Genomic DNA, 13,171 nt, shown 5'->3' with positions numbered 1-13,171 from the left:
CCGTGTTATGGGAAAACAAATATTAGATTCTGTTCGATTAACTTTGTCAACAGTTCTAGTTGCACAGTTTTGCTGTCGTTCTGCTGCCACCTCTTTCTACTTCGTAGCATGCCAATCAATTTAAATGTATGTCCTTTCTGATTCTCTTCTTTTGATTTAGGAGTTTAGGAACAATGAGGACAGTGAGTATATGAGCCACTATCCTTGATTTGGGGAACACTGTAGTTTAGTGGAGAGAGAGGGGATTTGTGTGGGATCTGAGCTCAGATTCTGTTGCTATTGCTTAATTTGAGCTGGGGCAATTTATGTAACTTCTTGGAAATCCCAGCCTCTTATCTGGAAAGTTAAATTGAGACTCCAGATGTCAATGTTATTAAATTTAAATTTACTTTGTAGATGAGAAAATTACCTGTCAAAAGTAGATGCTCAATTGACAGTGATTCTTGGCTAACCTATCATATCATCTCAGCACAAAGATGATACTCAAAAAACCTTAATTCTACCCCCCCATGTCTTTTATTCACTTACGGGTTCTTTTAAAAAACAACGATTTTAATTACCAATTTATGACTGGACTTCACTGCCTCACAATATGATACTAATGAACATGTTCACTTTTAACAAATTACAAAAATCTTTGCTATGATATCTGTTTAAATCGAGTTTTACTGTATGGTGACTAACATAATATAATAAAAAATATTATTATTAAAAAAAAGATAAATCGAGTTTTACATACATAATGAGCTTTGATGTAGCTCCTATCATCCAAACTCATCCATATCCTCCAGGAAATTCGATGATAACAGGTTCATAACCAGCTTCATTCCTCTTCTTTGGTGTCTTCATTTCTCTTCTTTTGTGTCACTTTATCTTCTCTTCTTTGGTATCTGATACTGGAGCGGAATTCTACAGTAAATTCTCATCTCTCTAGAAATCACCTGTCCACCACCTCCTGCCATCTACAATGGGAAACACACAGGGAATTCCTCAGGACATGTTCTGTATGGAACCACGGTCACCTACACATGCAACCCTGGGCCAGAGAGCGGAGTGGAATTCAACCTTATTGGGGAGAGTACCATCCGTTGTACAAGCAACGACCAAGAGAGAGGCACCTGGAGTGGCCCTGCCCCTGTCTGTAAACTTTCCCTCCCTGTTGTTCAGTGTTCACCTGTCCAGATTGCAAATGGATATAAGATATCTGGCAAGGAAGCCCCATATTTCTACAATGACAGTGTGACATTCAAGTGTAAGCATGGATTTACTTTGAAGGGCAGCAGTCAGATTCGTTGCAAAGCCAATAGCACCTGGGATCCTGAAATACCAGTTTGTGAAAAAGGTAAAGACCCAATGGGGGAAAATGAGGTATTTGCTTATTTATTCTTGTTTATTAGCTCCAACCCAAAACTAGAGTCATAGAAAAAGGCAAAGGTGCACAGATTACTATCCCATTTCTCCCATTCTGTGATTGAATGTCCTATGTGTTTTTATATGTTCTTCATGTAAATGCCCCTTTGAATCTGGTATGTATTCAGGGTAGATAATGAGAGGACCTTTACTTTTTTATTTTTTTCAAGTTTTTATTTAAATTCCAGTTAGTTAACATACAGTGTAATATTAGTTTTAAGTATAGAATTTAGTGATTCAACATTTCCATACAACACCCAGGGCTCATTGCAAGTGCCCTTCTTAATCCCCATCACATATTTCACCCATCCCCCACCACCTCTCTTCTGGAAACCATCAGTTTGTTCTCTATAGTTAAGAGTCTGTTTCTTGGTTTTCGAGAGGACCTTTTAAAGGTTCCTGGTTCCTGCAAAAGAGCAGAAAACATTTGGTGATTAGAGCTTCATAATCTTTGGCTTAAAAGTTTCAGATTGTCTGCTGTCAAATGTTGTATACTTAATGTTCTTGAGTATAAATTCCTTTTTTTGTTGTTGGTATTTATGTGGGGAGTTTTCTCTTCAGGCTGCCAGCCACCTTTTGGGCTCCAACATGGTCAGCATACAGGTGGAAATAGGGTCCTCTTTGTCTCTGGGATGACTGTAGACTACACCTGTGATCCTGGCTACTTGCTTGTGGGAAACAAATCCATTCACTGTATGCCTTCAGGAAATTGGAGTCCTTCTCCCCCTCGGTGTGAAGGTACTTTCAGTTGCAGAGTTGTTTTTCTCTGTGATATCAGGCATGCATAAATAATTCAAACTTTGCTCTTCTAGAAGCACTGTGTCAACCTGTGAGAGAAGGTTTTCAAGAGCCTCCCATGCCTTCACATGTGGTGCCATTTAATACATCCTGTCAAGACGGGTGAGTATGAGATGGTCCATTCTGAAAAGAGGTCTACCTCATTTTGTGCATTAATTCTGCCCTCAACTTGTCTTGGTGACCCCTCTAAAGGTCTCTCATTGTCACACTCACAGAGAATGTGAGGTTCCAGAGGTCTAACTAACATCTCTCATTTCTCAGTCCTTTCTTGACATGGAAACGGCTTTGCTGTGGAAAACTCTATGTCTAAAGTAGTTTTCTTACTTGGAGGGCCAAGAGTTTCAGCTCCTGTCTGCCGAAGCTCTTGTTTAGAGGTGTCCGTATATCTGTGGTTTGAGGAAGCTAGGTTGCAGAGATGTGATACTGGGAAGAGGAAATGCATTACAATCTCTCTCTAGGTATCAGTTGACTGGACATACTTATCGGAAGTGTCAAGATGCTGAGAATAGGGTTTGGTTCCAAAAGATCCCACTTTGTAAAGGTAAGTTAGAAAAAAAAATTGTTGGTGGGGTTGTAGGGGGTTAGAGAGGGAAGGCCACTGAAGAACTAGCCTTATAACTACCTCAATAGTCTATGTGTTCTATCTCATTGTACATAAGATAAGACAAATCTTATCTTTCAAAATGTCAGCACTGGCATTGGGGAAAAGAAGTGGTCAGGTAGGAACTGAGTATTTGCCATACATCTGCTCAAGATTTAAGAAGAAACTATATATATGGCCTATATTTCTAGTGTATGGGAACATAGCCATATTTATTCCTTTCTTAATACTTTGTTTTCTGAATTTGTTTGGAATAAGTATGTATTACTTGCATAGAGAATTTAATAACACTGTTTTAAAGGAAGCATCATCTGGGTTCTAAAAGTCTAGATTATTTTATGGTTACATGCAGTACGTGCAGTAGCCTAGTTTCTTTTGTGCCTGACTGAAGACTGTCCACCTTGGTGTGCTCGCTGAAGCAGAATTTCCTGATTCTCTTCTACAGTAATTCACTGTCAGCCTCCCCCCGTCATTGACCATGGAAGGCCCAGTGGCGTGATGGCAGAACCCTTTCTATATGGAAAGGAAGTCTCTTATGAATGTGACCAAGGCTTCTCTCTTCTCGGAGAGAAAAATATACGATGCATAAGTGATTCTGAAGGACATGGATCTTGGACGGGACCTCCCCCAAAGTGCTTAAAATCTCCTCCTGTGATTCACTGCCCTAGCCCAGAAGTCAAACATGGGTACAACCTCAACAAAACTCGTTCCTCATATTCTCACAATGACACAATATACGTCGCCTGCAATCCTGGCTTCATCATGAACGGCAGTCACGTGATTACGTGTCATACCAATAACAAATGGGTGCCAGGTGTACCGACTTGTATCAAGAAGGGTAAGCTTTTTTAAGGAATAAAGTATGGGGTGTTGCCCAGAATGAAGAAAAAGGGCTTTGAATCTACACTGACCATTTGAACTACAGAAAAGCGAAGGCAATCACATTGCTTTACGAGATACCCACCTTGTCTTCTCATTTGATTCTTTTTTTCCCTTCCCTTTCTAGGTGTGTTGAGCAAAAGTACATGGTTAACTTCCAAATTTAGGGAGTCTCTAGAATTTATTCTTTTTACTGATTTATAATTTAAGGAAAAACACACATACTTTTGGGAGGGCAAGTGTTTGGCAACAATATTGCTGGATAATTTGATATTTAAGGCTGTGAAACCAGCCAGAAAGAGGACTTTGGGTTTGTGGAGATGAACATTGGCCCTCAAACGCACTGAATTGTCTTTCTTGTCATTTTAGTTCTCAGTCGGCAGTTTTATTCCTGTCAGTAACTATCTACAACAGAGGCTGCCAATCGGTGCCCCAAGAACTGAATTCAGCTCACCAGAATGGTTTTCTTTGGCTAGCACAGTAGTCTCATCCTAAGTGAAACCCATCTGCACAGCACTGAAGATAAACACTGAATGTCTAATACATTCAGTGAGGGCCCCCTTTGGTTTCCTGCAAGACACCTGTATCTTGAACCAGGCAATGGCTGCCCTTTTTGGGACAGATGCTCTCTGATTTGTCCTATCTGGTGGCTTCAGTTCCTGGTTCCTGAAGGCATTTGAGTGTGAGACGCTTAAACTACAGCCTCTTTGCTATTTAAAGGGAAAAGAAAAGAATACTATTAGCCGATAGATTACAATCATGGGCCACGATCATTGACATTTCATAATGTTACTTTTGACATTATTCTTCAGATCCCATATGCAGGCAATGCAAATTCCTGTCCAGTGCTACTTGGTTTAGGTGGAATGAATATTTCTGAATACCAATTAGTTGGTTTGTTTCCTACCTTCTTTCAGTATTGCAGTCACCCACAGATAGTGATAGCACAGATCTGTGCTAAATTAAAGATCCTTTTTTATTGGTGTCTAAGCTTTCTTAGGATGTCAACCTCCACTTACAATACCCAATGGGAATCATACTGCTGGAGATATAGTTCGATTTGCTCCTGGAATGTCAATCCTGTACAGCTGTGACCAAGGCTACCTGCTTGTGGGAGAGGCACTCCTCCTTTGCACACATGATGGAACCTGGAGCCAATCTACCCCTTATTGTAAAGGTATGGTGTCTGTTATTCTCCTGTTTTTAAATCTAATTTCTCCCAAATAGATATTCAGTTAGGAACTTTCAACTTAAAATAAATAGGGGCGCCTGGGTGGCTCAGTCGTTAAGCGTCTGCCCTCGGCTCAGGGAGTGATCCCGGCGTTGTGGGATCGAGCCCCACATCGGGCTCTTCCACTATGAGCCTGCTTCTTCCTCTCCCACTCCCCCTGCTTGTGTTCCCTCTCTCTCTCTCGCTGTCTCTCTCTGTGAAATAAATAAATAAAATCTTTAAAAAATAATAATAAAATAGTTAAATAAATGCATTAATTGGATCATTTAATTAAATGCATTTAATTGGATTGATTCAATTGGATGAATACCTTAATTAGTCTAAATACCACAAAATAAGAAAAAATGACTTAGGGTGTAGCTTATCTGGGGAGTGACCACTTATGCAGCCCTTTAAATATAGAAAATTGAAGCACTTATACAAATTAAACAACTGAAGTGCAGGTTGAATTTACCTGTGTTTGTAGTTATGACAAGTGTGCATTTGACAAAATATTGATAAAAAACACAATGATCTGTCAGTATATTTCCTCTAAGGGGTGGTGGAATTATGGGTATTTTTTAAATAAAAGCTTCAGAATTTCATTTTCATTAACATAAACAATGCATATGAAATAGGGTTAGTGAGTTAGTATCTAATATTTGTCGAGTACCTTTTACTAAATGCCAGAAACTGCACACAATATTTTACATGCATTATCTCATTCATCTTCCTGAGATCCAGATGAAGTTGGTGTCATTATTATTCCTGTATGACAGACGAGGTCTCTGTAGAATGGAGAGATTTGTAACCTACCCAAAGTTACGCAGCTGGGGAAGTCCTACAGTCATGATTCAAATCCAAAATCTACCACTATTGCCCCCTATGCTGTGAGACGAAAGAAGAAATGAGGAAGTACATTCACATATGGACAATTATAGAGTAACAGTGGAGCCGGTAAAACAGTCATTGAGAATTCTTGATATTACCCATTCTCCAAGAGGCCATTAAAATTACCCAACACTAGTAGTTTAGAAACTAAAGCACAAAGAAGGAAAAGAATCTGGCTTAAATTACCTAGAGGTAATTGAGATGGATGGTTGATACAGAAAGACTCTGCCTAGGATGTCCTTTTGTGTTATCACAGTGAGGCTTTCCTTACTGAGAATGAACCGAGTTGGCTTCCTAAACCTTTCCATTCAAGGAAGTGCCTACTTCCTTGAGAAAAGGCTAAAATATGACCCAGCTTCCATTAGCTTTTTTTCATTTCAGAGGTAAACTGTAGCTCCCCAGAGTATATGAATGGAATCCAGAGGGGGCTGGAGCCTGGGAAAATGTATCAGTATGGTGCGATCGTCACTTTGGAGTGTGAAGAGGGGTATACCCTGGAAGGCAGTCCCCAGAGCCAGTGTCAGGATGATCAAGGATGGAACCCACCCCTGGCTGTCTGCAAATCACCAGGTAACTGTGAAAGGCTTCCTTGCCTGGGGCTCATCTTGTCTCACTGGAGAGAAGAGAAGAGTGAGGCGTATCTGTCAATGTTAGGGACTTCTAGGTTTTAAACTGATGGGGTCTGTGACCAGTGCTACAGAAACAGACGAATTTGAAGTTAGTGGCCTATTCTGGAAAAACCAAAACTTTCTGAGGATGGGGGAAGTAAAGAAGAAAATAAAGGGAGAGGAGTACTAACTTACAAATTGCAGAACCAACAACCTTATATTTTGAAAAGAGTCGTTACTGAGATTTCCCTTGCTGAACCTTGATTTATATGTACTTACTAATTTGACAGGGACCTCCAAAAAATATGGTGAACAACCTGTTGTAATAGTTACGACTTGCATTCTAACCTGAGAAATCTCTGATTATAAAGTTGAGTACATTGGCTTTTTTCATTCGTGAACTACCCTAACTTACAGTGTTATGTTTTTAAACATCCAGTGAATTGTTACATAAAAAATGAGGGGGGCGCCTGGGTGGCACAGCGGTTAAGCGTCTGCCTTCGGCTCAGGGCGTGATCCCGGCGTTATGGGATCGAGCCCCACATCAGGCTCCTCCGCTATGAGGCTGCTTCTTCCTCTCCCACTCCCCCTGCTTGTGTTCCCTCTCTCGCTGGCTGTCTCTGTCTCTGTCGAATAAATAAATAAAATCTTTAAAAAAAAATGAGGAAGAGTGCATACAATCCAGGGTCCCAATACATCTTTTTAAGTAGATTTTGAGAGAAAGGAGCTGAGTGTTGTCTTTGGGGATATTACCATGGGACTTTGGGCTGCAGTGAAGTTGAACGCAACTGGACTAATATTTTTGTGATTTTGTATTCTCCTTAGCCTCACTTGCTCCTCTTCTTAGTGGTAAGTTTTCTTAAATATTTGAATTAAATTTTTAATGATGTTTTATAAAATATATATATATATATCAAATTTGAGGCCCGTTATTTTTATTTTTCACTCTAACTCCTAGGAAATTATCCTTTTTGGTGTCTTAAAGTTCTTTTAATATGCAGTTCATGTTACAAACGGACACTTTTGGATAGAGTTGAATAAATGATTTAAAAAGCCAGCTATTCCTAGTTTTTCAAGTGAAAGTTGAGTTTATATTAACTTTTGATCTTTTGCATGATTTGGTACTATCAAACAGGCTGACTTATTCTGCAACAGCAAAATATATTTTCCAACTGAGAGTTAAATGTTGTTATGCCAAGTTGTGGGATCCTTGTGTCCTGAGCTCCTAATATCACCCCAGTAACGAGAATATTACCAATAAAACTGAAAGGGACGAAGAGCTCAACAGAAACTTGACTGGAGCCCTGTGGTCAAATGCTTGGTGCTTTAGATTAAATGTGGACTGGAGTGAATCAGAAAAAAACATAAGCCCAAGTATGATTATTTAGTAATTTAACATTTATATGGCTAACAAAGGATAAGTATAAAGTCCCACAACAATTTCCCCACCACTGGGAATAGCCCCACAATCACTTCAAAACAATATAGGTCGCAATTTTCTGGCATTTGATACTTGCTGTTTTGTTTTCTAGGTCTTTCTGCAGGTTCAGTACTTCTCGTATTCTTGATTGGTGTTACCTTATGCACAATATTCAAACACAGAGAACGGTAAGTTCAATGCATGCTTGACCAAAGGGCACAAAAGGTTTTGGCTTCTTGCCTGAAACTAAACACAGAAGCACAAGTCATATGATATAAATATTGTAGTGTGGAGTAAGAGATCTTGTGCCATATAGAAGGAAGCCTTGTCTGTGAGGACTTAAAAAATATCAAGCACTTATTTTATTTGAATGATGTTTATTCAGATGATATATATTTAAAAATCTAGAAAATCAAAATTTTTAAAATCCCAATGGTAACAACTGTAGATATATTGGTATATTCCTATCTGATCTTATATTCTTTCTCTTTATCTCCTTTTAACTGAAATTTTGATAGGATAGCCCCCGCTTTAATTTTTTAAATTTGGCTTTTGTCTCTTGTATTTTTATGTTTATGTTTTCTTTTTAGTTATATAATAGTATGTTGTTCTATGTATTTCTATATTGTGGAAATTTTAGGTTCCTTCCACATTTATTTTGATAATAAATAAAGATACAAGAAATACCTTCAAATAAACCTTTTTCCACATCTATTTATTTCTGTAGCATAAATGTCTTGAATTACTAAGGGTAAGAATATGAACATTTAAGATGCCTAACCAATATTGCCAAATGACTCCAGAAAGTTTGTTCTAACTTGACCATATGTCAAATAATTAATATATTTTGATATGTTGTGTCTCTGGACTTCTTTTCCTGCTGTATTGATTTTTCTTTCTATCGCAAATTACTTTGTGTTTAATTAACATAGCTTTCTACTGTTATATATGGTAGGTCAAGAATTCGTTTACTATAATTTTTTAGGATTTTCCTTTCTCTTCTCTTCTGTTTATTCTTACCAGGTGATTTTTAGATCATTTGGCATTTCCAAAAAACATATGTTGTGATTGCATTTAAGTCTATAGATTAGTCTGTGAGAAGCTGACATCTTTTCTGTAATGTGTTCCCATTCAGAAACATTCAAGGCCTTTCTCTGTGTTGAAGTAAACTTTTCTCTCATTTGGTTGTTGTTTTCATGACTACTTAAGTATATTACTAGGTTTCCATGTTTTGTTATATCATGTTTTATTATGCAGAAATAAGATATACTTTTCTTTTTTTTTTTGATGTAAAGTTCGATGATTCATTAGTTGCGTATAACACCCAGTGCACCATGCAATACGCGCCCTCCCCACCACCCATCACCAGCCTATCCCATTCCCCCACCCCCTCCCCTCTGAAGCCCTCAGTTTGTTTCTCAGAGTCCATAGTCTCTCATGCTTCATTCCCCCTTCTGATTACCCCCCTTTCTTTATCCCTTTCTTCTCCTACCGATCTTCCTAGTTCTTATGTTCCATAAATGAGTGAAACCATATGATAATTGTCTTTCTCTGCTTGGCTTATTTCGCTTAGCATTATCTCCTCCAGTCCCGTCCACGTTGCAGCAAATGTTGAGAAATCGTTCTTTTTGATAGCTGAGTAATATTCCATTGTATATATGGACCACATCTTCTTAATCCAGTCATCTGTTGAAGGGCATCTTGGCTCCTTCCACGATTTAGCTATTGTGGACAATGCTGCTATGAACATTGGGGTGCATATGGCCCTTCTCTTCACTACGTCTGTATCTTTGGGGTAAATACCCAGTAGTGCAATGGCTGGGTCATAGGGTACCTCAATTTTTAACTTCTTAAGGGACTTCCACCCTGTTTTCCAGAGTGGCTGTACCATCTTGCATTCCCACCAACAATGTAAACAAATTAATTTTTAAAATTTATTTATTTATTTGACAGAGAGAGAAAGAAAGCACAAGCAGGGGGAGAGGGAGGAGCAGGCTCCTTGCTGAGCAGGAAGTCTGATGGGGGGCTTGATCCCAGGACCCCAGGATCATGACCCAAGCTGAAGGCAGACATTTAACGACTGAGCCACCCAGGTGCCCCTAACATTAATTTTTTAGACATTTTAATCTATAAAGTAATATTGCCATAGTAGGCTATGTGATATTTGGTGGGTACAGAAAGCAAGTGGTCAGTAGTGGGGAATTTTGATCAGAAAAAAAATTCCATAGTGAAGGAAATGTTTCAAGCAAGCTTCAAGAGATTGTGGACAAGGAGAAAAAGGTATTCCAAGTGGAAGGAGCAGCCTGAGTGATGACCTAGAGGCTTGTCTTTCCATTAGGTATTATAGGAACTATGTTAGCAATTTGACATAACTGTGATGGTGACTGAAGGAGAAGGTAGCATAGATTTAGGTGTAGGGATGGCATAAAAGACCCCTCTGACCCATAAATCCTGTATCAGAATATTCTGTTAAGTGCAAAAGATACCATTTTAGCAAATGAGACCATCAAGAATCAGCCTGGGAATGTTCTCTGTGCTTAGGTTCTTTTTTTTTATAATAATATTTTTTTATTATATTATGTTAGTCACCATACAGTACATTCCTGGTTTTTGATGTAAAGTTCGATGATTCATTAGTTGCATATAACACCCAGTGCACCATGCAATACGTGCCCTCCTTACTACCCATCACCAGCCTATCCCATTCCCCCACCAACTTGCATTCCCACCAACAATGTAGGAGGGATCCCCTTTCTCCACATCCTCTCCAACATTTGTTGTTTCCTGCCTTGTCAATTTTTGCCATTCTAACTGGTATAAGGTGGTATCTCAGTGTGGTTTTGCTTAGGTTCTTGAATCTCTGTACGTGCTAGTGTTAGGATTATCAGGTGATGCTTTACCAAGTCTCAGGTAACTCCCAGTGGGAGGAGATCAAGTCATGTCACCCCAGACATGTCACCCATAAATGCCAGCAAAATTACTTTAACATGCCAAGTCACCTGGATCGTGCCATCAGTGCCATCTGGTAGATTGTTTACAGTTGTAAAACGCCTGGTGTAGACATTAGACACGAAGGGGTTACATTGAAACTATGTAATGATGGCACCTGTGAACCTGAGAGTTTGTTCTAAGCCCGTCAGACCTGGGCACCACAGGTCACAGGTACCATCATGGCTGTGTCAAATTACTTGTGTAGTTCTTATAATACAAGGGTCTTAGAAGAGTCTACAATTGTGATATACTTTAGACTGTAGTGTTGACCAGGAGACGTACCACATAACCCTTGTTTTGCGAATGACTTCAGGAAAAAAGGGTGTTCTATGACCAGATAAGATTGGGAAGTACTACATGCCATATTTTTCTCATGAAGACTCACAGTGAACAAGAACATAAAGTCTTACAATAAAGAAGACTGTTTATTTTTATTTTTATTTTTATTTTATTTATTCATTTGACAGAGATAGAGACAGCCAGCGAGAGAGGGAACACAAGCAGGGGGAGTAGGAGAGGAAGAAGCAGGCTCCCAGTGGAGGAGCCTGATGTGGGTCTCGATCCCAGAACGCCGGGATCACGCCCTGAGCCAAAGGCAGACGCTTAACGACTGAGCCACCCAGGCGCCCCTAATTTTATTTTTAAACCGGAGTTCCCCTAACTATTGTACCACAGAACTCTTTTTCTCCTTTAATACTTTCCTGTCCCATGGAACTAATGTTTCATTTAGCAGTCACTGGGGAATCTAGAAAGATGGGCAGGAGCTAGTTCATCAAAAGCCTTGCATGCCATGACAAGGAGTTGGGGTTTATCCTGTAGGATCTTAAGCAAGGTAATAATATGTTCAGATAGGCATTTTCAACAGGAGGGACAAGACTGGGTCTTCAACCAAAGCAGCAGTGGTGGGGATTGAGAGGTATCTTCACTATTAAGAAGAGAGGATTTCCAGGACTTAGTGACTTGCCAAATGCGGGGAGAAGGGTTCACCAAAAGAGGGGAGGGGCGTTTTGTGGAGAAAGATGAGTTCAGTTCTGCCCTGTTACTTTGGGGGACCCACAATGTAGGACTCAAGAGAGGGGCCTGGACTAAGGTAGGCGACATTTAACTCACATTGGAAGCCTTGGGACCCAGAAGAACGAAAAAGGTAAGAATAAGGATGAGAACAGGTCTCAGAAGGACAGTAATGCTTAAAAGGGAGGAGCGGAAGGAACAGTTGGAGGTAGGAGGAGAATTAGGAAGGAGGAGTTTCACAGAATTCAAGAGAAAAGGGCTTAAGGAAAAGAAAATAGGGATGTCATTTACATGGCTTTCCTCACAGGAAGTCAGAAGATAATTTTAGCTGAGTTATTAGAAATTTAAATAAATAGGAAATGCGGTCTCTATCTCTTTCCTTCACCGTACTAAGTTTGTTATCAGAGGATTACACATGTAGGAAAATTGACAAACTTTAGGAATGCCTATAAGCTCAAATAATTTGATGGTCCTGCCAGATTATTAAGTTTATGAATATGATTATATCAAATACTATATTTAAGCGTCTTCATTGATACAAACCTAACATGTATGTTAAGCTACATTCCTAAGCTTTACTCACTTGTTTTATCTCCAATTTGTAACTGACTTCAATTTATTTTCTGATAGTTGATACGGACATTTGAGCTGCCTTAAACACTTTCTGTAAATGAGATGAATAATTGATCACTTAGAAATTTTGTCTAAGTAACAAAATATTTTTAAAAGCCACCCAAATATTTGCGAGACACCACTCTTAACATACACCACTTATAATGTACCTATAAGCCGACCTCTTATATATGGTATTAAGTGACCTGCTCTAAGTACCCTTACCAGAAATCTTTCTTCATCAGTAATTTTGTAATACCTTATTTCAGAGTTCTACATGATAGTGTAATTGCATTTTATTGTCTTTTGCCAATTTTGGCTAAGTCATTTTAGAAGCACAGTAAAGCATATGGGCTTTCAAGGAGTAAAGTTAAAATTGTCCTCTTAAAAATTATTTCAAGCTTTTAGTGCTATAAGGCTCTGTAAGGACTCTGAATTTAACATCAAATATAAAGATTTCCCTTTAAGTTAGATTGGAAGACGATGTCCCAAAAGAGGTAAATTTGTGGCCATATCCTAAAATAAAAGCTTCTTTTTGATTTATTTTTCAAACTCAGGGTCATGGTTATAAGTCATTGAAGGTCTTGGATCTGAGGTAAAGCTACCTAGTATCAACTTCTGACTTGGACACTTGGCATCCTAGTCCATTATTTTTATGGGCCCTTCCAAATAATAGGGGTTATAGTGATTATCTCATATAATACTTAGGACAACAAAATGAATCATTCATGAAAGGTATT

General features: G+C 38.9%; 1 protein-coding gene across 4 annotated transcripts in view; it reads left to right on the top strand.

Moving 5' to 3' along the window:
• Positions 1-13,171, top strand: part of CR2 (complement C3d receptor 2) — a 35,973-nt gene that overhangs the window by 19,074 nt on the left and 3,728 nt on the right. For 2 of the 4 annotated variants that reach the window (XM_057315267.1, XM_048225027.2), the window contains 9 exons: positions 935-1,342; positions 1,972-2,148; positions 2,223-2,310; positions 2,667-2,749; positions 3,255-3,647; positions 4,680-4,865; positions 6,171-6,359; positions 7,223-7,246; positions 7,930-8,005. In XM_057315267.1, the coding sequence (XP_057171250.1) occupies positions 935-1,342; positions 1,972-2,148; positions 2,223-2,310; positions 2,667-2,749; positions 3,255-3,647; positions 4,680-4,865; positions 6,171-6,359; positions 7,223-7,246; positions 7,930-8,005 (1,624 nt within the window). The remainder of the gene's footprint in view (positions 1-934; positions 1,343-1,971; positions 2,149-2,222; positions 2,311-2,666; positions 2,750-3,254; positions 3,648-4,679; positions 4,866-6,170; positions 6,360-7,222; positions 7,247-7,929; positions 8,006-13,171) is intronic. The other 2 variants (XM_057315269.1, XM_057315268.1) reach the window with 1 other exon arrangement.

This window comes from Ursus arctos, unplaced genomic scaffold (genome assembly GCF_023065955.2).
Source record: "Ursus arctos isolate Adak ecotype North America unplaced genomic scaffold, UrsArc2.0 scaffold_2, whole genome shotgun sequence".
Classification (NCBI taxonomy): domain Eukaryota; kingdom Metazoa; phylum Chordata; class Mammalia; order Carnivora; family Ursidae; genus Ursus; species Ursus arctos.
Note: the sequence above shows the minus strand (reverse complement) of the source record. Positions and strands in the feature narration are given on the sequence as shown.